At 40.5% G+C, this 27,030-nt stretch overlaps 2 protein-coding genes across 3 annotated transcripts in view; both read right to left on the reverse strand.

Annotated features, from left to right (window-relative positions):
* Positions 1 to 4,946: 4,946 nt before the first annotated feature.
* Positions 4,947 to 27,030, reverse strand: part of LOC106675687 (uncharacterized) — a 42,110-nt gene continuing 20,026 nt past the window's right edge. Inside the window, exon 5 of the mRNA XM_076878526.1 lies at positions 4,947 to 6,190. Coding sequence (XP_076734641.1) covers positions 5,367 to 6,190 — 824 coding nt within the window. The 3' untranslated portion in view covers positions 4,947 to 5,366. The remainder of the gene's footprint in view (positions 6,191 to 27,030) is intronic.
* Positions 11,377 to 16,899, reverse strand: LOC106676759 (kelch-like protein 10). Of its 2 annotated transcripts, none has more exons than XM_076878528.1 (5): positions 16,668 to 16,899; positions 15,331 to 15,580; positions 14,072 to 14,686; positions 13,203 to 13,352; positions 11,377 to 11,812 (listed from the first exon to the last, which is right to left on the reverse strand). In XM_076878528.1, the coding sequence occupies exons 1-5, from the start codon at positions 16,817 to 16,819 to the stop codon at positions 11,450 to 11,452; spliced, it is 1,530 nt and encodes a 509-aa protein (XP_076734643.1). In that variant the 5' UTR covers positions 16,820 to 16,899; the 3' UTR covers positions 11,377 to 11,449. The 2 variants fall into 2 exon arrangements, with proteins under 2 accessions (XP_076734643.1, XP_076734642.1); XM_076878527.1 differs by having other exon boundaries at positions 15,100 to 15,580.

Raw genomic sequence — 27,030 nt, forward strand, 5'->3', positions numbered from 1 at the left:
TTTCAATTATGGGTCGATCTGTGTGAGGATATTAAAAAAGAAAAGTTCATCTCAGTTTTGCTGTTCCATAAAAGATCAGTATTATTTCTGAAGAGCAGAAACGGAGAGACAGAGAGGGAGCACAACATTTTGATCCCAACCCTCATATTTACCTATTAACAATTAAAGAATGCCTAATTGGGACCTGACTGAAAAGATGTTTAAATTGAGAAATGGACCCTTTCATTCAAAGCAGGACACAAATGTGTTCAGTTAGTCACAGCTAAACATAAAAGTACAATAACAAAAATATGAGCAAAGATTGATGCTTGACTTTAATGGCAACTTTGACAATTAATTCTCATGGATTTCTGTCAATTTGCAAATTATATGTACTATGTATAAAATTTGTCTGTTTAATAAAAACAATTTGTTTTATTGTGCATATCTATGAAATATAATGTGGATAAATGGGACAAAGGTTGAACTGAATCTTAACATTTATCAGATCACAGGTGAGGCTGTGTTAAAGCAGCAAGGAAAACATTTTTTGAGACACTAGAGGATGTTGAATTTCAGAGGTCCTAAATATGCATTATTTAAAGGTCTTAAAGGTCTTCTGAGTTTTTGCTTTTTGGTTGTGCAAACAAACTAAATACAGGTATGTCTGTGAAGGTTCTCAGTCATCCAGGTCATCGTAGTCAAAGGAGCTTGCAAAGAAAAGCGTCTGGACTTCTTTAAGTTACTTGAAGACTGTGATGGCTGCACTTACAGCCACACAGTGGTAATACCCACCATGTTAGTGTAGAGGCTTATAAATAACATTGCATTCACATTTCTTTCTTTAAATATAGGAATTTATTTACAGGACAATAAATAACTGGTTTTGGTTTAGTTAATTAATATATCCACATAACGCTGCATTCTAAAATAAGTGCACACATTTTAGTTTACACTGTTATGTATGATTAATCTTTTGTTTTCTGAGTTACCTTAGTTGCAGCTGTTCCAGTCCCTTGATTAAGGAGCCAAGAGGTGGAAAAGGGGCAGAGCGAGCTTTAAAGGAAGGCTACAAATTGGTTCACGCCATAACTCAGGACCATGGGGGGGGGGGGGGGGGGGAATTGGAGTTCATTATGTTTGGTTTAGTTAGGTTTTGTGTGTTTTACCCCTTTTCCTGTTTTTGTGGGCTGATCAGCCACTATTTAAGTTTCCCCTTTGTCTCATTAAGTTAGGTCAGTTTGTTTGAGTTATCAGTTGTGTTGTTAACTTTGAGTAGAGTTTTGTTAGTTTGACCTCTTTTATGGGCCCAAGATTTTGATTCTTTTTGCATGAGTTAACCAATTATGTTTTTTGGGTTAAATAAAAAATATTTTTTTGGACTTTAACCTGTGCCTAAGTTTCCTTCACTGCTCGGTCCATCACAAAGACGTTGTAGCCGGTGTATCAGAAAAACTCAGGAGAGTTTTCTCCAAGCATGACATCCTGGTGCATTTCAGACCCAGCAACACGCTCAGACAAAAACTGGTTCACCCGAAAGACAAAACGCCAAAACATATGAGTGTACAATGTGGTGTATGCTGTACAGTGCAACGAGGAATGCCGAGACCTCTTCATTGGAGAGACCAAACAGCCACTTCACAAGCGCATGGCACAACATAGAAGAGCCACCTCCACAGGACAAGACTCAGCAGTCCATCTGCATCTTAAGGATAAAGGACACTCTTTCGAGGATGCCAATGTTCACAGTTTGGACAGAGAGGACAGATGGTTTGAAAGAGGAGTGAAAGAAGCCATCTATGTCCACTGTGAGCGACCATCTTTGAACAGAGGCGGGGGTTTACGACACCAACTCTCTGCCATCTATAATCCAGTTTTGAGATCCCTTCCCAGATGCGTTAACGCCCACTCACATCCTTTTTTATTTATTTATTTATTTTTTGTCCCGTTTGGATCTATAGCCATCAGAATTGTTGTCTTAATTGGCCTTAAGAAAGATGCCAAGCAGATTTATTTTACCAAGTGGATCATCATGGCCTTGCCATATTGGTCCATTTGATTGACCTTTATTATAATTATGAATTTATTTTATTTTCAGTTGCTACAAAAGGGACAGACATGACTGGGGGATAGGACAGGGAGAAAGAATGAAAGAAAGAGAGGGAGAGAAAGAAAACCAAAGGGGAGAAGAGACGGGGGGAAGAAAGAAAAAAAAAAACCAAACAAACAAAAAAAAAAACACCTGGGTCACCTGTATGGAGAAAAAAAACAGAAGAGAAAGCAAACAACAAAGAGCAACATAATAAAAAAAAAAAGCACCATCACAATAAACTAGCTAGCAGTAGATATCAGTACTTACTAAATAATAAACGATAATGTGCAGCACGCAAGATAGAAAACGCACAATGTGCTTTGAGGCAGCAGCCAAGAAAGCTGTAGTCCACGTCTGTGAATATCCAACACCCACTCACATCCTGGGCCATCTGATCTCAGGAATTCGCATGATAAGGTGGGGCCAGGTTTCACAATGAACTCACCCGAAACTCTGGCTGATTGGGACCCACACCCAGTTTCACACCTTGGCTCAGGCATTTAGAGGATCATCAGGGGGTCCTTTTGTCCCTCTGTGGGGGGTTAGTCCCACTAGGTTTATATCTGGGACTCTCCACCATTTGACCTTAGAACTGAAGAATCTTCTCGGATGAGAGGTGAAACGTCTTCAAGCAACTTAAAGAAGTCCAGACGCTTTTCTTTGCAAGCTCCTTTGACTAAATACAGGTATGTTACTTTTCCTGGAGGGCAGCCATTTTTAAAAACAAGATGGCAGCTGAAGTGTAAGTCAGACTGTGTCAGACCTTCGTCCCGTAATGATTCTCTCCTTCCTGAAACAGTTCCAGGAACTTCCTGTAAAGCTTCAGGGCCGTGCATGAGTCCTCCGTGCTGTCATGGGTTTCTCCCTGGATGTTGAGGCCTGTGGACATGAAAAAGAATGATCAGAAATTATTCTCCTTTCTTTCTCTCTCAGTCTATCTTCCACAAGCTCTTCTGGAAGCTTTGCTGATTTCAAATAACCCTTATCTTCACCTTACACTCTCTTGTTCGTGAGCATGGAAGAGCCTTTGCCTGCCCTGGATCAATTGTTTGGTCTTTTTCACTTATTTTCCTAACTTAGTAGAGTTGAAATGCCTGCTCAACGAGAGAAAGGTAAGATGACATTTTTCTTGCAGACATGCTTGTGGCTCAAGAAAAAATGAGTATCTGTGTTGCATCATTTAGACATATAATGCTTATGAAACTACACATTGTGAATTCAAGAGGGAAATTTGTGTCACACGCTGAAGAGTATTTCATGGTTCTCATGGAGTGGTCACTTTTATCATGAAAGGCAAATGAAACTATGCGGAGAGCAGCATCTGATGAAGGCAGTAGATTCCATGTTGGTTGGTGGAGAAAGATCCTGAAAGACGTCCACTGTTAAAAATAAGCATAAGTGGAGAGACCTGAGTATGGTTTTCATCTAAAGCTAGTCCACCTTCCAGAGGTCGTCTAACTTCCAGGATTATTAATGGTAAACCAAATCAACAGTCAAGTATCTTTTGTCATTAAGTGTATTTTAAATGAAATTCAGCTTTCTGTTGGCTAAACAGCATATAGTACAATTCAGCCCCTGGAAACACAACACTTACCAAAGAATCAGTACAGTGGTAGCTTAAGTCAAAGTGAGCCTGCTCAGCACATCTGTGAAACATCCAGCAAAAATCAGCAGCACAATCACATTCAGCCAAAGAAATATGTCTAGTATCTCGTGAACATGGTGGCAGAGTCTTTTTGGTGGCTGCCACTAATCTTTAGGATAACCTCCCCGATTAACATAAGAGCTGTCTGATCATTTTAAGACTCTGTTAGAAATCAGTTTACTCTGACTGGCTTTCAGCTTTAGCTGTTTCAGCTGTTTTATTGAGTGTTATGTTTTTATTGTGTATTTCTGTGCATGTTTGTTGATATAGTGATCATAAATGTACATTTTTTTATAGCCTGTACAGCAGGTATTTTAAATGAGCTTAAAAAATAACCCTAGTCTTGACTTCTCACTGAGTAACAAAGGCTTCCCCTTAGAGTTGTTTTTCCTGAGCAGTAAAACCTGGGCTGTAAAGAAAACATGGCAGGGAAAAAGAAAAGTGTCTGACTGCTGTCAAGTGCTTTGCAAAAAGTTTTATTATGACAAGTTTTATTCAGTTTAATCAGCAGCTGGATTGAAAACGTTATATTTGCTTGTAGGAGCTGCACTGAGATCAGAATAAACGCTGAATTTGTCTGTGTTGATGTGGTTTGGTCTTAGATTTTTCTTTCTAAGTTTTAAGAGGCGCTGATCTTGACTATTAAAATAATGCAAGAAGCTCTTTTTAGATACTGTTTTATTATATAATTTAATTTATGGTTGATTTTCACATTTGCTTCATTTAAAATGTAAGTGATTCTCTTGCTTCAGACGTTATATCGGTAACAATAATAGATCGTATTAAAGATGGATGTGTTTTAGGTTTTTAATAGTGAAGCTGACACAGAAGTGTCTTAAAGCTGCATTCTTTCTTATGCTACCAAGGGGCAATACCTGGCTGAAAGATTTGTTGTCCTGTCTGAAGTTGTTTGTTTGATGTTGTTTGAAGTTTCCAGATCCAGATGCTCCTTCAGTCCCCACAGTCAAAGCAACTGAGGCACCTCTGAGAGTTAAAAACGGTCTTTCAATGTGCAGCTGTTCTCAGAGGTGTTACAATAAGGACTTCACCAAGTTCAGTGGAGTTAGAAGTTCACATGAATTTAGCAAGTTAGTTTCAACCTAAATATGATAAACCATGTTCTAACTAAAATGTACAGCTCTACCCTCATCATACGACAGGGAGAAGACACCAAAAACCAATATCACTCACTCATGAAAGGGAACAGCCATGGAATTTATCCATCAGGGTCAACTTTATTTAGCATCAGTAGGAATTTGAATAATGGAGGAACCTTCATTTGATTTTAATGTTATTGAAACACAAAAACTCCCAGGGCTTATGTGGCTGGTAAATTAGCCAACTAAATTAGCCAACTATAAAATTATAGCTTGCAAAAATGATTGCTAGCTAAACCATATCCTTTTATTCTCTTAACTTGTGTTTTATGCAGTCACCAACACATTGAAAAAACACAAAAGTCTCCTTTCTGCAACGTTACAAGCTGTCAGGAGAGATATGTTGAATTTTAACATCCTCCTGGATGTCCAGCAGTTGGTTGTCCTGTCAACCGCAGCATAAACAATGTGGCCAAGAGAGGAAGCAGGAAAGAAAAAGAAAAAAAAAAAAAAAAAAAAAGGAAAGAAAAAACCCCACGTTGCATGTGACAACTTAGTTCAAGCTATGCTGCTTCTTCACAATACGGTTATCTTCAGAGAAGGGGAGATAGGAGAATTCACCTGTGTGAATTCTCATGTGTGTTTTGAATGTTGATGAGGAAGCAAATCTTTTCTCACAGGTGCTACAAGAATACGGCTTTTCACCTGTGTGAATTCTCATGTGTGTTTTGAATGTTGATGAGGTAGCAAATCTTTTCTCACAGGTGCTACAAGAATACGGCTTCTCACCTGTGTGAATTCTCATGTGTGTTTTGAATGTTGATGAGGTAGCAAATCTTTTCTCACAGGTGCTACAAGAATACGGCTTTTCACCTGTGTGAATTCTCATGTGTGTTTTGACCTTTGATAAGGTAGCAAATCTTTTCCCACAGGTACTACAAGGGTACGGCTTCTCACCTGTGTGAACTCTCATGTGTGTTTTGAATGTTGATGAGGTAGCAAATCTTTTCTCACAGGTGCTACAAGAATATGGCTTCTCACCTGTGTGAATTCTCATGTGTGTTTTGAATGTTGATAAGTCAGCAAAACTTTTCCCACAGGTACTACAAGGGTACGGCTTCTCACCTGTGTGAACTCTCATGTGTGTTTTGAATGTTGATGAGGCAGCAAATCTTTTCCCACAGGTGCTACAGGAATACGGCTTCTCACCTGTGTGAATTCTCGTGTGTTTTTTGACTTCTAATGAAGTAGCAAATGTTTTCCCACAGGTGCCACAAGAATACGGCTTCTCACCTTTGTGAATTCTCTTGTGTTTTTTGAATGTTGATAAGTCAGCAAATCTTTTCCCACAGGTGCTACAGGAATACGGCTTTTCACCTGTGTGAACTCTTAGATGTGTAATCATATTGTATTCATCCTGTAAAGTTTTTCCACACACTTCACATTGTACAGACTTGTTCTTTGTGTCCGTTCTACTTTTACTCGATGACACAGGAAGGTTGTCTACTCTTTGACTGTGACGTCTCTCATTCAGCTCTGTATTTCTAGTAGTTCCTGAGACCACATGCTGACTTTTTTCATTATCTCGGGTCTCTGCTTCAGGAGAGCTGTGAGAAAGGAGCTGCTCACTGTTTGGTTCTGGTTTACTGTAGGCACTTTCCTCATAAGCGGGTGTCACCATGAAGGTATCAGCCTCCTGCTTCAGCCCAAGCTGCTCTCCCTTCTGACTGCTGCCAAGTTCCTCCTTTTCCTCTTTAATCTGTGGATTCTCTGGTTTCTCCTGGTTCAGACTGGAGTTCCTCTCCTGGTTACAGACCTGCTGGTCTGTAAGAACTTCCTCTTCCTCAAAAGCATGCTGCTGTAGGGCATCTGAATGCACAAAGGGGAAAAGATGATAGTAAAACAAACATTTGAGAAAATATTTACTGGTCTGAACCATTAGCAGGTCTCTACATAGTGAGCCTGTTGCTCACATATACCACTAAAATTAAAGTCTACAAACGTGACAAATTATTTGGGCACTGATGCAAATGTTTAGTTCTGACACTCTTATTAGCAAATTTCAAAGTTCAGCTTCTTATGTCTTTGATATATAAAATAAATAGATGTTGTTTTTTGTTAAATGAATGTGGATGTCTGAATTGGCCGCAGTTACAAGAAGGCATGCTGGGGAAGAGCTCTCTTACACAGTAGTAACCGTTTTGGCTGTGCTTGAAATGCCATGAAAACACTCTTCTTGTCTAACAAATTTAACTTTAGAAACTCTGAATTCCATATTTTCCAAAACAGAATAGAAATATTTATTCATATTACCCAGACCTGTAAACTGTTCAAATTTACCATTTCCATGCTGCAGAGGAAACATAATTCTTTAACTTAAACTGATAACAGAACAAAATGAAACTTGTGTTGTTGACTTTGTGTCTCTGTGTAGATTTGGTCTGACCAGTGAGTGGAAATTTGAAACCCAGATGTTTCACGTCTTTCATTCTGGTGAATTTTTACGTACTAATTTTCACCGTTTTGCACAGGTTAATGGTGGAAATGTGTTTAAATAAAGAACAGAAAATCAGGCTGAAGAGATTCATTCATGTTGCTTATTACTTTTTGACCTTCAATTCTCTGACAGTTCATCAGTCTGTCGGAGGGTCAACACAGAAACACAGACAACTATTCACACTCATATTCACACCTATGAGCAATTTAAAATCACCAACTAACCTAACCCGGCTGTTCGTATGTCTCTGGATAGTGAACAAGGGGAGAACATGCAAACTCCACACAGAAAGGCTTGGCTACTTGGTAGAGTCAAACTCAGGACCTTGTTGCTGTGAGGCAACAGTGCTAACCACTGGTCCACTGAGCTGTCTGTGAGTTATATTCACTTTTATTAAATCAACATAGTTTTACATACCTATTCTGTGTAACTTTATCACAGGTTTCCAGATGGTCTCCAGCAGTCTGAGCTGCTTTTTATCAGTCCAGACAATAATGCCTTCAGCCTCCTGCTTCAGCCCAAGCTGCTCTCCCTTCTGACTGCTGCCAAGTTCCTCCTTTTCCTCTTTAATCTGCGGAGTCTCTGGGTCCTCTTGGTCCAGACTGGAGTTCCTCTCCTGGTTACAGACCTGCTGGTCTGTAACCAGTGTACAGTGTGTAGTGCATAATGTTGAAGTTCCAGTAGTGAAGCTGAGGTGTCTATGACGTGTTTTAACTTCCCGTTCAGTGTTCTCGTTTCTAAACACTACTTTACCCAGAGTTTGTACAAGGCTTCATTCTCACCCCCGAACAGTTAATAAGGTGATAACGAGCAAAAGAAGTTGATAGAAAAGTTAACATCATTTTATCCGTTAGTAAAAATCAGTGTGTTTGGACTCGCTGGCTGATATTTTAGGGAATCGAGCTCATTCGTTCCCTTGCAGAGAGCTCAGTGTGGTATCATTCATCAGTTCGAGCAGCCAGTTTGGTTCTAAAGAACATGCAGCTGACTGAATGAGGCGTTTCATGATATTTAACCCACCGACAGCATAAAACAGAGTCGTTAGCTGATGAGCAGACTCTGGATTTTCTGTTGTTTGAGACTCGGTCATAGCAGCGTTTCATGTTAAAGTAAAACATGTTAGACTGGACTGACCTTGACCTTTGAGAGGTCAAACTGAAGGAAGCCTTTGTGTTTTACCTTCATTTTTCTGTTTATGAACAAAGACACGAGTCTGCAGAACATATCGTCGATCAGGCCTCTGTTCCCTAGATTTAGACACATTTCACACCCCTTCAGTGAGTCTTGATCATTTCAGCTGTGTTCTGAAATGAGAAACTGAACCCTTGAACACATCAGGGAACTGTTCACAGAGGTCCCAGAGACCTCTATAGGGCCAGAAGTCTTTTACAGACGCAGGGGTCGCCCCCTGGTGGCCTGTAAATGGAGTACAGTTTTTTTGTTTTGTTGCTTCACTTTTCCAACCTGGCAGCTGTGTCAATGTTCTGATGTCTGTGGTCCTTTTTGGCAGTGACGTCATTCCCGAGTTTGTGCATTCCAGCAGGAAAGTCAGAAAAGCAAAGTAAGATGGGATTTATTTTAGCTGCAGCACGTTCATTGATAGAATGTGGTAAGTGCTTAGCATGTGGCTTATATCATGAGTCACAAATACAGGTGAGTGACAGAGCAGATTATGTTTATGTTCTCTGTCACCATCTTGGATTGTTGAGGCTGCCTGCTCTGACTTTCCAAGAAGGAAATACTAGTTGAGGGGGAGTTCCAGATGAAAATTACTACTGGGAGCTCAGGAATTCCGACTTCCGACTCAATCTGGAATGCACCGTAAGCCAAGGGCCAACAAGACAACAGCAGATATTTTGACGTCGCCCCCTGGTGACAGGACAAGGTTACAGCACCATTGTACAACCACACCGCTGCCTTCAGTGACCTTGCTTTTTAGGTGTAACCACTTTTCTGTATCTCTGTTGACACTTAATCGCAAAAAAAAATGTTGTTTGAAGTCAAAATACAAAGAAATTGTGAGCAGTAATCGGCAAAAATAGTCTGATAATTATGGGGCGCCGTTTGTAAACTGAAACATGCTGAAATTAACGGCAACATTTTTCCACATTTAGCTCAAAACCTTACAAAAACATGTTTTTTCGAGTAATTTTTTACAACATTTAGTAAAATATTTGTAACTTTTCATCAAATGTTAAATATTAAATCTAAATGTTAAATATTAAATCTAAATATTATATTTAAATCTAAATGTTAAATGTTAAACCTAAATGTTTAGGCTAATATGCAAATTTATTGTACGAATCAACGGAAATACCAAAATAAAAGCTTCCCGAAAACCTCCGGTGCAAAATTGTGTCTGTTCTCACCCCTCATTTCTCCCCGCCATGTGCTGCTTCACTTCTTGCCTACGAGCATGTCCAGCGATTTTGCTGGACATGCTTGAGGATTTTGTTTAAGTGTGGTAATGAGATGATGATTCTTTTTTCTGTATAGCTGAACAGGCTCTTGAGATCCTACATGTGCTGCCATCACTCTTCCCATCCACCTCTGCTCCTCCAAAGAGGGCACGGGATGCGAGTGAGGCTCTGGTGCATGTCCTTGAGGTGAGTTGTGTAAAATGTAGTAGTTGTTTTTTGTTTTTGTTCTTTTTGGGACAACAGTATTAAAAAATGCTTCTGATGAGTGCCAAAGTATTTTATATTCACATATTATATGTTCTAAGCCTTCAAAAGGCACCTAAAACACATTTTTGGAATGAGGGTTCTCACAGGTTAGATCTCTGTGACCAGTAAATACAAACATGGATGCATTACGTGGTAGCACATTTTTATCACCTCAATGATACCTAATTAAATGTAGCCTTGGTTTTCTGTTTTTCAGGAAGGCTAGACAGATGTGAACAGTAATTCCATCGAGAATAATTAAAAGTAGCAATTTCAGATGTGTTTTCTCAGAACCTCAACTTTTGTTGTAATTTAGCTTTAGTTATGTGTTTGAAACAAAAGTGCATCATCCTTACAAAAGTATGTCTGTGTTATGTGTTAAAGGACCAAGAAGACCCTAATACCTATCTGATGAAACGTCCTCTCTCCTGCCCAGTCCTGATTGTGAGTCCATCCAACTGCATCCTAGCGGTAGGAGATGTGCCAATAACCACATTTCCAAAAGACTTGGTTACCGAGGGTGCTTTATACCTTATGGCCTACTATTACACCCTTCACCTTACATACCCAAAGTGTGTAGCCACTCTGCTTTCCGTCATACAGACGGAGGTTCTCTTGGACAAAATCCATGAGAGAGATCTCACATCATCTTACAAGAAGAGCATGGCTGAGTGGACTGCTTTTATTGGCCAGTAAAGCCAATATGGTCAGATGGACTATAGGAAAGGACTTCCTCTCTCCTTCCACGGCTACTACAGTCCATGTTGGTTGTGATTGATTTTTGTTTGTAATTTGGCCAGGTTAGCCCAGTGTTATAATTAAGGGTGCACGATAATATTGGCTAACATGCCGACATTTTGTGTTTGGTTTGTGCAGTGCAGAGACAGCCTCGCTTTTAGTTAATTTTAAGATTTTTTTTTTCTTTAATCTTGAGTTTAGACAGAAGACTATTCAGAAAATAGGCTCTACTGTGAAAGAGTAAATTGACTAAGCTGAGACTGACTAGTTTGGTATAAAAGTAAGAATTGCTTTATTGGGTATTGGCTAGTACAACTGTAAAATATTGGATACATCCTTACTCAAACCTATAGACTGTTACCAGACAGAACCGCAGCTGAAATAACAAGGGAGAGTGAAAACTTCCCTTTATTCTTATGGTGTTTACCTAGCAAGAGTTGAAAAGTCCGACATGCGGCTTATTGTGATCTGGTCACCCTGTGTGCATGTCTGGTATGGCTGCTCAGCAGCCATACATTACAGGGAATGAAAAAATCTTTTCAATTTGTTATTGTTGCAATTGCATTCTCTTAATAAAACCCAGTATCTACAGTGCAGGCTCTCCTACTGAAAGTTTTTGAGATACATACATAAAATGTCCAGTTCACCAGCAGTTTAATGCTCTAAAGATTTATTTCAGTCCTTCATGTTCGAGACTCAGATGTTGACACATGGCAGTACTGCACTTTAAAGATTTTACGTGGACTCTGCTGACTCCATTGCTAATTTCAGAACATCCTCAAGTGGCAGGAAGTCACGAGGAAAGGTGTACTCAGTCAGGTTGGAAAGTCCGGACATCACACAGCAGCTCAAGTCTGTGCGGAAAATATCCATGTCGCACGCCTCATACCACTCATTGGTTAAAGCGGTGTAGTACTCGACGTCCGAAGTGGTGGTGAAGCCATTGAAACCCCCGACGACAAAGAGGCGATCATCAATTACCTCAATGCCAAAGTTGCTGCGGGGGGTCAGCATAGAGAACACGAGGTTCCACGTGTTGGTATGCGGGTTGTAAGCCTCAGCGGTGCGCAGATAGTTGTTTCCATCGAAGCCACCAACCTAAAAGTAAATACGTGGCTCAAATGATTGAATGTAAGTGTAACCAGCTTCACCGTACCCCTGTAAGAAAATGCACCTGCTATATGTCTTTAGCTGCTTTTGCACAGATACTCCAGAAAGTGACGGAAGAATTAAGTTGCAATATTGTCCAAAGTTGCCCTTAATATGTAGCAGATACAAGGAAATTGTTTACCTTAGGTGTGATCTGACTACTGGAAATACTCTGATTGGTTTAGGGTTTTACCTGGATAAAGCGAACAGCTACCTGACATATTCTCATGCTGTTATATGGAGTTTACACATAAAAGTTGTTTAAAAAAGGCCCATTAACGTCCCAGTATTTGCATTTTCACAGGCCCGCATTTGTTGGGAATGTCTAGAAAAGATCAGGGTGCAGTGGTGTGTGAAAATGACTTCTGAATTAAAAGGAGAAAGTAAAATAAAGTAGAAGCCAGCTGTTGTGGAAGTCTGTATGAGACCTTTTTTCACTCAAGCCTCAACTACAGCTATTAAAGTGCTGTTGTCTATTACACCACGCTATTATCAACAAAGATGAATAGCCCTCGACAAAAAGTATTTGTGTTTTCAGTATAAATGTCTTCACAGCTCTTTTGCCTTTAGTCCAAAAAGGAACACTGAGTTCCAGTCCTTTCTTCCTATAACAGATTAAAGTAGCCCTGACAGGCTATAAGTGCCTATAAGCCTGATCAAAGACCCTGAGGTCAGCACCAGGGTAAGGTCACTGCATTCTGCTGATGATAACTTTTCCTTTTTTTGAATAGAGACTTAGTCTGAATAGAAAATAAATACTAAACGGTAGCTAGCTAAATAAAGAAGTGTGTCTCAGAAGGTGAGACTAAAATCTTTGCTTTTTACCAAAGGGTGCAGCTGCAAAACAACTAAATAAGTGGTTTTAAGGCAAATAGCAAGATAAATTTACAGCTAAAAGGCCTACCGTCCCCAGAGGATGAGTTCTAATCACTTGGCTTATTCCCTCATTTTTCTAAAGGTATTGCAGGATAAGTTTGAAATTGTCTCTAACATATGTCCTCTATGGAACGATGAGGATGACAATGTTGGTTTTGAATAAGTATTTCTGTTGTACTGAGTGAAATGTGAAATCATCAAAGACACAACATTTTGGGAATGAGGCACATGAAAAAAAAAAGAGAGGCAGAAACATCACTAATCAGTTAAATTAATACATAGAATGAGTAAGAATGCCTTCTCTGAACCTGTGGTCAGGATAGGAATCTGATCATTGATAAATACAAAACAAAGTTAGCCAAATTCTGTGTCAGCCAAATCTGTGTTAAGCCTTGCTGATCAAAGCACATTACAGATTTGATTTGTATGTTACGTGAGTGTCAGCACTACTTTGTGGTCTTACTGCAAAGACATGATCCGCATATGCAATGACACCTATCCCGCTGCGGCGGCTGTTCATGGGACTGATCATCGTCCACTGGTTGCTCTCTGGGTTGTAATATTCAGCTGTCTGCAGACACTCGTTGCCATTGAGTCCACCACAAATGTAAATCTGAAAACAAAAAAGGGACATTAAAAATTTTTACATTTCTTAGATTTCAGTTGGAAACAATGTTACCTGTAAGTGAAATGTTTCCACATCATTTGTGAAGTAAGACCGATACTCAGTACCCAAGTGTCCAACTGAAAAATATGACAATTAACAAATGTGTGTGTTTTACAATTTTTTTAATATCTGTTATATTTTAGTTGACAAGTCAACTCAAATAAAGTACTGTACATAAATGCAAAGATGCACTTGTGATCAGTTAGAAACAAAATAGATATATATTAGTATATTTTTCAACTTTTTAAACTATACTTTTAAATTTGAAAACATGAACATAGAAACCAGTTTGTGACCTATCTTGCACCTCGCTTCACTGTAAAAATGTGTATTCCCTGACTGGTTGGCAAGTGGTTGCTGGAGGTTGATGGCTGTCACTACTGTGAAATTGTAACCAGGAAGGTTTTGCACCACAAGCCTCCTTGTGTTTCCTTTGGTCGTAAGCAGACTGTTGAGGTTTGCATGGAGTACTCTGACTTACTGCAAATGCTCAAACTATTTGCTGTAGAAATCTGTAGAGTCTTTCATACAACCACTGCCTAACCAGCTGAGGAGTACACATTTTCCCCTAGCAACTGGTTGTTACCAAAGGTTGCTGACAGGTCTCTAGGCCTGTGTGCCTTAGACCCTACTCTATTTCTCTGCTACTGTTTTACTTCACCCACCCGGTTGTTAAGTGTTGTGCAGCTGGCGTGGCTCCTCTGTTCGTGCATCGGTGCAATAAGACTCCACTGGTTGATTTCAGGTTGATAGCGCTCTGCACTGCTGAGTCGTACATGCCCGTCGTGGCCTCCCAGGGCATAGATGAACCCGTTCAACACAGTCACGCTCACATAGCAGCGGCGGGAGTGCATGGGCGCCACCTCATTCCAGGCGTGAGTGGTCAGGTCAAACCTACGGACGCTGTTGAAATGCTCCACCCCGTCGAAGCCACCAACGGAGTAGACGTACCCGTTGAGGAAGGCGGCTCCATGATAAGCACGAGGACACTCGAGGTTGTTCGTTACGTTGACCCAGCGGTTAGCCCGGCAATCGTAGGCCTCGATGCCGTTAGTTGGCTCACCACCACTCCACCCCCCAATGGCCAGCAGGATGGAATGAGGCAGGCGGGGACGAGCAAGAGGGTGATACAAGGCAGACATGAAGGGTCTGCTTCCTAGATCATGTATGTCTAAGATGGCATTACTTATCATGGACAGGCACTCAGAATTGGCCTCCACCAGCTCACTAGACAGCACATTGTCCTTTAGGTAGTCTGACGTCATCAATCCCAGTCGGACCTATAGAGAGATGACAGAAGAGAATGTGACTATGAATTTCAACTACATCAGTTTAAGTAAACTTAAAGCTTCTTTAGGATAATGCTCCTAATGTTGTTTAATTTTCTTATTGCTAGCAAGAGAGCGACCAAAGTCAGACACCATTAGCCTTTTCGTCAACAGGGACAGTTTTTAGTCATAGCCCTAGCAACTATACTTAATAAATATAATTTATTCTATAGTATGTGTGTAGAGATCTGATACGGTTTTAATGCTCTTGAAGAGAATTTCTTAAATGTGGTTTGGCTACACCTGAAAAGAGCAACATCTCAAGATATTAAAGCATCCTTATACCCAGATGGATCGACTCAATCTATGACTTAAATGCTGAAGATTTAAGTCCAAACTAAATGTAGTAATGAAAGTTTATAGACCTTGGACAACAGAGCGGTGAGGTGTTGTTTCCGTTGTACAGGTACATGGCTAATCCACTTTGTAAGCGCTTCATACACAGTGGTCTCCCACACATTGAGGTCCTCTCTATCAAGGATGTCAGCAAGTTCCTCCACAGTTAGGTGCAGGAACTCCTCCTCAAGAACAACCTGCTCAAAGTTACTGATGATGTAGTGGTAGGCCTTGGTGCGTAGTTCGGGTGATAAGCATACTTTTGTGAACTGCCAAATGCCAACGCAGTTCTCTGGGCACAGTTGCTCCCCGAGGAAGTCAGAGCAGAGTTTCACAATGTCCATTGCATTGAATTGATCAGCTGCCATGAGAAGTTCCACTACATTTTCCCCCGTTATGGAAACTGAGCCGGTGTATGCAAAGTTAATGATGAGTGCCATCATCTCAGAAGACAAGCCAGGTATGTTGAAGACCTGTTTGTCTGGGTCGCTGCAGTGGGTGAAAAGAGCCCTGAGGGTAGAGATGGAGACAGAGTAGAGAATATTAAAAGGTGTGGAGGCAACAAGATAATAAACTATGTCATGCACAAGTACTCCAAGTAACTCCAAAACAGAGTTTGTACATGTTTAGTGCACTTGATTGTTGGGTTTTCAATGTCTTTATTACATTGGCAGCATGTTTATGAAGCTATTGCCAAACACAATGCAGTCCCACACCATGACAGAGCCTCCACCGTGCTTTAAAGTTAACTCTAAACACTCACTGTTGTACCTCTATGACAAATATTGAAATCAACTCCATAGGGCCAGTTTACCCTGATATTTAGTCTAGTTATTGCGTAATTTGGCATACCTCAGTCTGTTTCCTTTCCTTATGGAAGTTCCAGTGCATGTTGCTTAATTACAGTCTCTGTTTCCCTTCCACAACCATTTCTTTTCTTTTTTTTTCTTAACATTTATTTATTGGTTTTAACAGGTTTTACATGAACCATGAAACCATTTCTGATGAGGATGAGGAAACCATTCCTCTGAAAATGATCGGGTACAAGCACTGGACTAAAAAGGGTGAAAAATGTCCAAACCAAACCTTTATAAGTCTTCAAAAAAACACAGAACTATTGCTCAAGTGGACTTTTAAAAAATCATCTGTTTCAAAGCAAAATATAAAAAAATGAGAGGCAACTCAAAACTTTTGCTCAGCGTATAACTGTATAACACAGTTCAACCTTTTTAGTATCAGGAAGTCTGGTGTGTCTTACTGTCTCAATAACAGTGGGGAAGATATTAATGTAACTTAATAAAACACTTCAATTAGACTTCACACAATCACCAAGTGATTCACAGTGCTTTTTAAATGGCACATTTACTGAAGTGGAATCTGGAGCTCTGTGAAGGTAATGATGAAATCTGCAAATGTTTGCATTATGTTTTGGGTGTATCTGTCAGTTGACCGTGACAAAGTCTTTCTATCAGAAAAGTTTTATGATTCAACCTGTTCCTTTTGGTTGGCACTGTTTCACCAACTAAGACCATGAATTACATTTTTCACAGGTATAAATCAGTCAACTGTCCTTCACATTATCAGGTAAGCAACTCACCTGAAGTACGGCGTACAGTTACATAGGATGATCCTGTGGACCGGAAATTCAACATCCTCCACTTTGATGATTGCATCACAAAATTGTCCCTCCAAACAGAGTTCATTATTTACTGAGCTCGACTTGTATGGCAGCTGGCCTTCTTCACTCATCTTGAGTTTTGTGACTGCTTTTCTTAGTTTTTTTGTCTGCAGTTTGTCTTGAAGTGTTCAAAATCAAACCTAACTGTGGAATTTGGGGAATGGAGCCCATGACATCATCATGACTTGGCAACTGTTGCCATGAATTGTTTTGAAATGTATATTTACATTGCATAAAAAAAAAGCTTTGTTTTGATTTGATTTGGATTTAAGAAATTGCATATGAGCCTCACAGATAGCATACAGCATTTTGTATGTTTGCCTCACAGAGGTCACCTAGTAAAATAAGCACTTCAAAACACTCTTACGAATGGACTACAATATCATATTTAGCTCATATTTAACCTTAATAGGCCATTTTGTTTAATAAAATCACTTTGTAATATCCAAACACAGATATTACAAAGTGTGATTCATGGCTAAGCTGTTTTCTTGGGTTGTATTAGACTTTTATCTAGTTGGAAAAATGGGCTCCTGCACTTTACTGATGTACAATAGTAGTAAGAAAGAAAGAAACAAAACACATATATACACTGTATGTATAGTACAAGACTGTTATAATGACGGTGCTTGACAGTATTACCTCAGACAGGTGCAAGCAGTCACCTGTCTGAGCACAGACTGCAGATCTGTTGTTGAGCAATTTCTTTCCATTCATAGATAAATGCAGCATCCAGCTGCAATGGGTTCTGGTTGCCTCTAATGAACATGCCAGCCCAAAATTGCCCAGGCATATTCAGTGGGAGAGACATCAACACTAAATGCTGGCCAAGGAAGTGTCTGGATATGCTAGTGATCTTTGGCAATGTGGAGGCGACACGCAAACTGCCACAGGCCAGGTTGTTGTACAGGTTAGAGAACTTCATCTCGATAGCTCTGTCAAGTCACTTCCACCAAGAACAGTCAGATGGTCATGCAAGGGATCACGCGGGATCATGCGTCATGCATGCTCAGCCTGGCATCAGGATGCTTCAGTCAGTTGCAGCAGGGTGGCAGTGATGACAGTATAAGGCATAGGTGTCAAACTCTGGCCCGCAGGCCAAATTTGGCCCGCAGCCTAATTACATTTGGCCCGCGAAGCCATACCAAATTATTATTAGAGCTGGCCTACTGGTATTATACAACTAATATACATATTGTTTAGTATTAAACTTTGCTTGTTCCATATTCAGTTTTTCAGCAAAACTTGTTTGAGTCCATAAGAAGAGATTCATTCTTAAATCTGGAGGAAGATTTTTTTTTCAATAAATATTAATGTTAGCCCGCGACCTTGTTCCAGTTTTGAATTTTGGCCCACTGTGTATTTGAGTTTGACACCCCTGGTATAAGGCATACACCAGAGAAGTCATTCCTTTGTCACTATCAGTGGCTTCATCCACCTGCAGAGGAAAGCAGCTACCATGCACCTTATCATTAAGCACTCGATAGGCAACTTTACAGGGGTAGAGCACAGACGCAGTTTTAGCAGAGACACTGTTGAGCACGACGGTTTAGAAGTGTGTGTCTGAAAAAGCCCTCTGACTTGTCTTTGTGCTCTGGATGTTTGGCGTCTTAGCTTGTTAAGCTTTAAACTGTCACAAACTTGCACTTTAAGACAGACACGCTGCGGCCTCTCCTCATCACCCACCGCTGCGCAGGTATGCTTCATCTTATCTTCTTTGGTTTGGAAACTGTAAGAAACTCCATTCCGGGTTTCTCTGAGGCGTGGGCTTTCATCATCAGAGTTCATCCTCCTATAACAATTAAAATATTCTCAAGCATGATCAACGGTTAATTACGGCACCGGCCGGAGTACCGGGAGCAGTTTGGAAGAACAAAAAGACGCGGAGACTGTTCTAAATTGTCATCCCAAACTAACTCAAAGTTTATTCTTTGTGCAGCAGTTTTTATAGGCAGAAGGGTTTGTGTGTCAACAAGTTTCAAGTTACAACCATATAAGGAAGTTCCCCCTAGCTCTGAAAGGGGCCTTCTATAATCTCAACATACCTTTGAAAGGTCCGTTAAACACTAGACAGTTAGAATCCTTTAGTGATATAAGTTTGCACATGGTAGAATACTGCATGTAGTTATTTGCATTAGGAAATGTTTAACCATGTATACCCAGAGGCACATAATCAATTGTGTGTGATCCTTAGCAGGCTGCAAGCCTGGTGTGCACTCCAGGAATGCACCCCCACGTCCTGGGAGCATGAGAGCTTGCACCCCGTCCTATTGTTCCACGGCAGGATCAAGCAGCTATGCCTGTTCCAGTTTAAGTGCCTTCTTTACATATAGATGAACTGTTGGATTTTCCAGACCAGCAGGCCAAGGGAAGTCGCCCATGGGGTCACAGCAAGAGGAGATGAGGTTCAAACAAAGGGCATTGCAGAAACAGGGTCCTTTGTATAACATCATCAAAAACAATATCCTGTAAATGCTACCATGTAGAGCTGGGCGATATGAGATTTTTTCATATCACGATATGTTTTTTTCATTTCAGGCGATAACGATATCTATCACGATATAAGCCAAATAACTATATTTGTAAGATTTAAATGTGCCGTTGCTCACAAGTAAAATGTGAAATAATCAGCAGCTTGTTTTTATTTAAATATTTATTTCCCATAATAAGTTCAACAGGGTAGATGTACTTAAGGAACATGAGACTTTTTCAGATAAATAAAGGCAAATATTGCAAACTACACAAAAGGCAGCCGCTGAAGCGTTTAAGTTTCAAAATAGAACAAACGAAACAGACTAAATTGTCAATTCCACTTAGAAACAAAATATTAATTCTAAAAATAAATCTTAGTTTGTTTTACAGAAGAACAGACAAAACTGACAAACTTTTGTCAATATCAAATAAACTGAGAACTAAAAGGAAATTCTCAATCTCTCCTTGTTGTATAGCTGAGCTTTTCAAACAGTTTTGTGCGGTCAGCTGAGCGCACCATCCGCTCCGAGCTCCCTGACCTGCACTCAATCTACAGCAGGCGGTGCTGGACCAAGGCCAGGAAGATCGTGAAGGACCTCAGCCATCCCAACAACGGACTGTTCTCTCTGTTGAGGTCAGGAAAGCGATTCCGCTCCCTGAAGACCAACACAGAGAGACTGAGGAGGAGCTTCTTCCCGCAGGCGATACGGTCTCTCAATCACACCACCACACAGTCCTGACCCACACATACAGTTCTTACACACACACTGGACTTTCTGGACTTTGGTTTTGCACAACACTGGTCACTATATTCTTCATTTCCGGTTAATACTTGTACAGCTGCTGTTAGTGTGTATATATTTATTTATATTTAGATTTCTTCATACATTCTTATATAGTTCTATATTGTGTATTTTGTTGTACAGTTATTTTATTTTCAACTTTAATTTATATATTTATCTTTATCTTATTCTTCCCAGTTAAATTTACCCTTCATTCTAATTTGTGTTGTACAGTTATTTCATTTTTAACCTTAATTTATATTTTATTCCTTCCTAGTTAAATTTACCCTTTTTAATTTTTCATATTTATTTCCTATCTTATTCATAGCCTTTTCCTTTTTTGTTCTCTTTAGGTCACGAGCAGTTGTCCAAGCATTTCACTACATATCGTACTGTGTATGACTGTGTACGTGACAAATAAAATTTGAATTTGAAATTTGAATTTGAGTTTTAACAGTTACTTTAGTCTGACAAAAGCCGAATGATGAATTAGCGCTTCCAGTCAGAGACTGAGGCTACGTCCACACGTACACGGGTATTTTTGAAAACGGAGATTTTCCGTTTTCGTTTTAAAAAATAATCCCGTCCACACATAAAGGCAGAAATGAAGAAAAACGCTGCTATGAACATGCCAAAGCAGCAGGTGGCGCTAGATTCCTAACCGTGCAGAAATATTGGCCAATCAGAAGTCTAGAAGCCTCGGTGGGAAAAAGTAAACAAAGCTGCGGCATAGAAGCAGAACCGAGTCGTATGTGTGGACAGACAGTAACTGTGTGTATATGTAAGCATTTAAACACTGCAGAGAGTAGAATTAACAGTATTGTAGAAATTCATTTCACCGAAACAATAACGTGGCGCACAGTGTGACGCATGCACCAGTTTATTGTATTTCCAGACTTGCTTTCGGCACAATTTACAGTGCACGCTACTCTGTTTTTTGTCAGACTTGAAATAGCCGAAATACCTTCACACTACGGAACTTCTATGGCTCTTCCGTTCGACAATCTCTCCGGCATTGGAACCATCATCTGTTTTCTCTTCGGTCACGCTCGGTTGATTTTTCTAGTCGGCACACTCATTTCCTCCATTACGCGCTGGCTGCTTCCCAAACAAACACGTGCGGCTTGGCACTTGTGCTGAACAAGTCACGCGACGTGACGCTGCGGCTGTGATTGGTTCGGCTCTGCGCTACTTAGTTTGGATTGGCTGACCTTTTTTAAAAAATTTTTTTTAATTTTTTTATTTTAAGAGGACAAGAGCGGCGAGGTCTATCGCGATAGCTTAATTTCTCTATCGAGTAAAAGTTATATCGCGATACATATCGTTATCGTTCTATCGCCCAGCTCTACTACCATGGTATCAAAATATCACAACAGAAACATATTTGGTGATGCTTCATCATCTGCTTTGTGTTTGTGTGCGAGCCCCGTCAAAAGCCTGTGCATTATGCTGGCAGCGTCCAAGATGCAGCTTCTGGTTTTTTTTCTGCATTAACATCTCGGGTTGCATTTCATTTTCTTAGTACTTATTTTAATATCTTTAGTTTTTTGTATTTCAGTCTTACTGTAATTTACCTGCTGTGGGCTCAGAGTTATTTTCCCTGATTTTATTTCATATAAACGTGTTTTTCAACCAAACGGTGAGGACTTACCTTCTTCCTTCAACTTCAGAATAGTTGCATGAAGTATACAGGGCAGGAGGTGACGGGCCAGGTCTGCAGGTTTCTGCATCGCCATGTAGTGCAGAACCTAAAGACAAACCCCCAAAAAGTTTAGTCTTCCTGGCTTCTGTTTTCTTTTTGCTCTTTCAGATCAACAGAATATTTTTGCACAGCCAACAGGCTGCCTCTGAAGAAGACTCCAGATAAACGGTGACCTTTCTCTATGATGGTTATTCACAGAGGGACCGGTCATACCCAGATCTTTAAATCTGTCATAAGACTATCAGTGAGCATTATTTTTAACTTTCTCTTTTTGGATAAACAATGTCTTTAAAAGACAGGCAACATTTTCAGTGATGGTGCAAACTGGAGCTCCGAGCTCTGCTTTCATATGTGCAGGAAGAACATGCAAACGCTTGGCAGGGACCTGCCCGGGTCCAAATCCAGGACCCTCTTTGGGTGAGGAAACAACTAACCCCAGTTACTGTTTGTCCCTTTCCCATAAAGCCGACCGGATCATTAATAGAAGCTGGTTTAAAGTTGTTCTTCATTTAACACCATCACACCACAGAGAGCTGCTGTGTGTCAGTTAAACATCGTGTGTGACAGCATCAGATCCTTTTTCATCAACATGTGAAAATGCTTCAACATACATGAGCCAAAACGGTCCCATGGCAGAAGCTGATCCTGAAAATCAGCAGAAACATTCATGAAAACACTTTGTGATCCACTTAGTAAACACGTTTGGCTTAAAAACACGCATGCGGCAAAACGAACGACCTGCTTCAGACCTTCTCGGCCTCCTTGGTGTCATCAAAAAGTCTTTTTTTGCGTCGTGCAGGTGTGACCCTGGCAGTCTCCCAAGCCTCCACCCACATGTTGCCTGGGATCTTCATCCTGGGACTGAGTGTCCCCGTCACCATCGTGTTGCCCTTCTCATCGACCACTTCCTCTTCTACGTAATCCCGAGGTGAATACCAGCGCACAAAATCCTCCAGGACACAGCCGGGGTTGACTGCCTGTGGACAGAGACACAAACTCGTACTTTAAATGAAGTAATGTGTAAATATATTCACTGACACCTCATGCTGGCACTGACGACTGTAACAGGGCCCACTCACGACACCACTGCATTCATGGACCCAAGCACACCAGGTTGTCACTGAACATAAAATGTCATTTAGGCATCAAAACGATTTCCTTCTGTTCAGGACTGGAAGTAAATACGTGTGATCTGGCAACAAAAATGTTTTACTTTTTTGTGTAAGAGTAAATCTGAAAATCTATGAATAACAAATCAATTGTATTTTAGTTTTAAAACCAGTTCAGACTGAATAAAGAGCTCGTCCACACTGGATCAGAAACATAGAGACATGGTGGGAATAACCAACACTGTAGATTCAGGGCAGCTGCAGCATGACTTACACTGTGTGCTGGTCATTATCACTGCATTACTGCCTCAGGTCTGCAGGTCTCTGCAAAGACAAGGTTCAAATAACCTCTGAAGATGATTTATAAAACTGCAATGAGCTGTTTGAAAACTGATGACCACGTGATCGTCTGGTGATCAGAGGTTTCTGCACTCACGTAGCTTCTCCCAGCATGACTGCATCCATCATGCCACACGTGTCAGTGACAGAGTCACAGCTTTCCACAGCGTAGGCTGATCAACAGTCCTCTTATTTCACACTAGTTTACTTGTAATAGCCTACATGACATTTTTTATTAAACATTTATTTATTGACTGTCTGTCCATGGTGTTACTGTGTCTGCTTGTGAGTCTGTCTGTTGAGTTCAGTGTCTTGTCTGGTTCTTTGTGTCTGTAAGTTTCCTGTTATATTCTGAAGGTCTTTGTCTCATGTGAGTGTGGTCAGTTTACGTTTCCCCTGTCTCGTCAGCTCTGATTTGTCCCAGGTGTGTTCCCCTCCTGTCTCCCATCCCTTGGTTACTGCTGTGTGTATTTAAGCCCTGTGTGTTCTCTTGCCTGTTGCTAGTTCGTCTGCGTTAATTCCCTGTGTCAACCTGTGTTCCTCCCTGCATATTTCTATGTTCCCGGGTCTCCAGTTAGCGCTTCAGGTTCGTTTTGTTAGTTTTCTACAGTTTAGGTTATGCTTAGTTTCCTACACACCTCCGCCGTTTCTGTTTGTATCTCCATCTTCTCAATAAAACTCTCCTGCATCTCAGCTGCCAGCATCTTGGGTCCTAGTTAAATTCCACACAGCTCACCCCACGAGCCATGATACCTCCTAAGGAATTGTTGACTGCATTAATTAAGTCCACTTTGATGTTTAATTGGCTAACTTAATCTGAAAATACCATCGCAGATTTGTTTGATGTTGAATTCTCCCAATTCTTTGAATCTTTGGGCTGAAGGAGGGACAATACTCGGTGTATCAATGCTCAATCAACAATCATTTATTTCCATATAATTCAACAGTCAGAGCATTACAACGTCCGGACGGGAGAGATGCTACCAGAGGGTCAGGCACATGTCTCAAAATGGTGACGGGTTGCTCAGCTTTTTATAGTCTCTAGTGGCCCCCAGCTAGTCGTAAAAGCCAAAACATCACATTTTTTCTCTGTTACAGCGCCTAAGTTATGACCTCGGCAGTTGTTTCTCTGCTTTCTGTAAGGTGGGGGTGTGGAATGTGGTCTATCTATCTCCCCTGTCTTTAGACACAGAGTCTCCTGCTTACAACCTTCTCTTCATGATTCAACAATTAAGCATGTCAAGAAAACAGTGTAACACATTCCCAGCAGATCAAGGATACAGAGTGATGCACATTTATCTAATGAACTAATATGTGAATATGTTCTGTTAACTCAAAAGTATAATGAGAACTAAACTACATACAGCTCACACACTCTATATTAAAGGGTATAATATGATCTACAGCAGTATTCTAATTCAACTACTTTGATTACATATATAAGGTAACATATAATAACAGAATAATCTAATAATTCCCCCTTTTGATCTCTGAAAGAGATCACTTACAACATGCACTCCAGGGTCGCAAGGTCCAAGTTTTCTTGATCCTGAGGCCCTCTGTCCCCCTTTAACGGGTGGACCATATGTGGGATGACCTCTGTGTTCACGCAGTTCAGATGCAAGCAAAGTTAGATTTACAACCATAACAGCAGTTACAGATGACTCTCCCATCACTCCCCAATTCTCCCACAGCTTTATTTTGGTGCTCCAGTTTTCCACTCCCATTTTAATGCCCCCTTATACCTTTCAAATGTACTTAGACTAGAACCTCTGTCTAAGGAGCTTTTAACCTTTATTTTTATTGCTGCAGCTACCAGTGTCTTCCAGTTGGGTGATTCTCAGCTTCTTTCTTCGACCTCCGGGGTTAGACCACCCTTTAGTCATTGCACAGTTCTGGGGATTATTCTGCCCCGATTTCAAACAAAGATCTGTGTATTTTGGGGTCACCGGCGTGTCCCCCTTTTTGCCGAGAGCCTCTTGAACCTCGTTGGTCTGGTGTTCCTGGTTTTCGCCAACCCCTTCATGGTTATTGCTGTGTTTGTGGGATCCATCTTCTCCAGGAGCCCAAACGTCATGACACTTGACCCCAGTTGCTGTCTCGGCAGTCCCTACATCTGTCCCTGCTGTGAAGGGTCCTCACATCTCCGGGTCCCCGTCTGGTGTCTGTTCCTTTCTCTGCAAGAGACAGAAAACCAAAACACCTCTCTCCCTAGCCTTGATAATCTAATATTGTTATCCATTATTGTTCTAATGATTCAAATTTGGTTCAAAATATTATGTTCAGGACTTATTCTAATCATAATCTATGTGTGTGTAAAAGAAATCAAAAATTAATGAATCCTCTCTAAGTCTAACCCATTATATGCTTAAGTTTTACCATATTATGTTCAAACTCAACTCCCCCGTTTTGACACACTCCCATGTGTCAATTCATTGGAGCTAGACACTTAAAAGAGAAGGTTGGTGACATCATATCTCAGAAAGTATCAGAAATTCTTCTCTCGAGTACCGTTGCTCCAGCCTTGTCATCCCTGAGGATCTTCGATCCCGAAAATGTCCCTTCTCCTCATGTAATAAAGTCTGTCATCCTTCCATGCCCTGGTAACTGGTCCATCCAGAGCTGTAACATTTTGAAATGTACATACAACAAGCCAAACCACACCTTGGTCACACCAACCCTTTTCTGCCCTGAAGATGTCCAACACCATCTTAGTCTGGACCAGGGTTGTAATAGTTTTGCAATTTTCATCAGTTTTAATCAGTTTTTACCAATTGTTTGCTAGTTTAGTTTAGTTTTTATTTTCTGAAAATCCTTAGTTTCAATTTAGTTTTATTTGTGTTTTGCAAAAATTAAGTGTAACAAAATCCCAGTTCCATCATATCAGTCATGCTCTTCTGGTTATCCTTGGGTGTTGAGACTAATAACTATTAACTCTTGCCGCACCGTGTGGTCCTAATTTTGGTTGAAGTGAATTGATAACCTTTTGAAGGCGATTGTTTCACACCTTTATTTAGATGTCCCAGTCCTGTTGTCTCGGGATACATCACGCTGCCTTATCTGGGGTTAGCTGTTTTCTGGGGATGCGGGTTGAGTGGGTGAGCTCTTCAAGGAGGGGGAGTGTGCTCCCCCTGATGAGGTCTTCTAGGTAAGCTAGGTTAACCTTCTTGTGTGGGCTTTTCAAGTGCACTTTAAGGTTAGTGGGACTTTTAGTTTTATAAATGTCCCTCATGACCCCCTGATGACCCAGTATTTCATTTTTGCACACTGTAGTACACATTTTAGTTTTTGCTTGTAGCTCGCATACTCTACTTGCCACTCCTCTAATTCCTGATGTTTCTTAGAGAGGGCAACAGTACCTTTAAAATTATATCACATGTGTGGGGGTGTGGCCTTGCCAATTGCTTTGCCCACCTTTTCAAAATGGCTGGCGTGCCCACAAGCACATTTCATGGAAAAAGAAAGGTAAGCTTGATATTTACATTCAAACTGTTTTGTTAAACTCAGATTTTTATTTTATTCTTTTTGCAAGTCCCCCTCCTCGGTGGCGAGAAACTGTTGGTGTGGTCAAGTGGGTGCTCTGGAAACAAACGCTCAGGACAGAACAGTTATCAGCCATGTACTTCCTACAAATTTTGCATATGTTTTATTTCATATTGATCCTCTGAGTGTAATGGTACATTTTAATTTGAATTTATCCAAACTAAACACAATATTTTCTTTATTTACTTTGCTCTTGTTCTTTTTCAGTACCACATCCTATCAAATGTCCCTGTCGATTATATTCTACATTTAATAACTTACTATTTCAAGTGAGAACCTAAATCACGTGGACCAATGTTTATTATTGCATATCTCTATTCTGAATGTGGCCAGTC

The sequence above is a fragment of the Maylandia zebra genome, linkage group LG20 (assembly GCF_041146795.1).
Source record: "Maylandia zebra isolate NMK-2024a linkage group LG20, Mzebra_GT3a, whole genome shotgun sequence".
Taxonomy (NCBI): Eukaryota; Metazoa; Chordata; class Actinopteri; order Cichliformes; family Cichlidae; genus Maylandia; species Maylandia zebra.

Coding starts and splice junctions, on each gene's coding strand:
- LOC106676759 (XM_076878527.1), bottom strand. CDS start 16,819: ATGAGTGAAGAAGGCCAGCTGCCATACAAGTCGAGCTCAGTAAATAAT. Junction 15,581..16,667: donor AACTGTACGCCGTACTTCAG/GTGAGTTGCTTA, acceptor CTCTACCCTCAG/GGCTCTTTTCACCCACTGCA. Junction 13,353..14,071: donor GCACAACACTTAACAACCGG/GTGGGTGAAGTA, acceptor TTTTGTTTTCAG/ATTTACATTTGTGGTGGACT.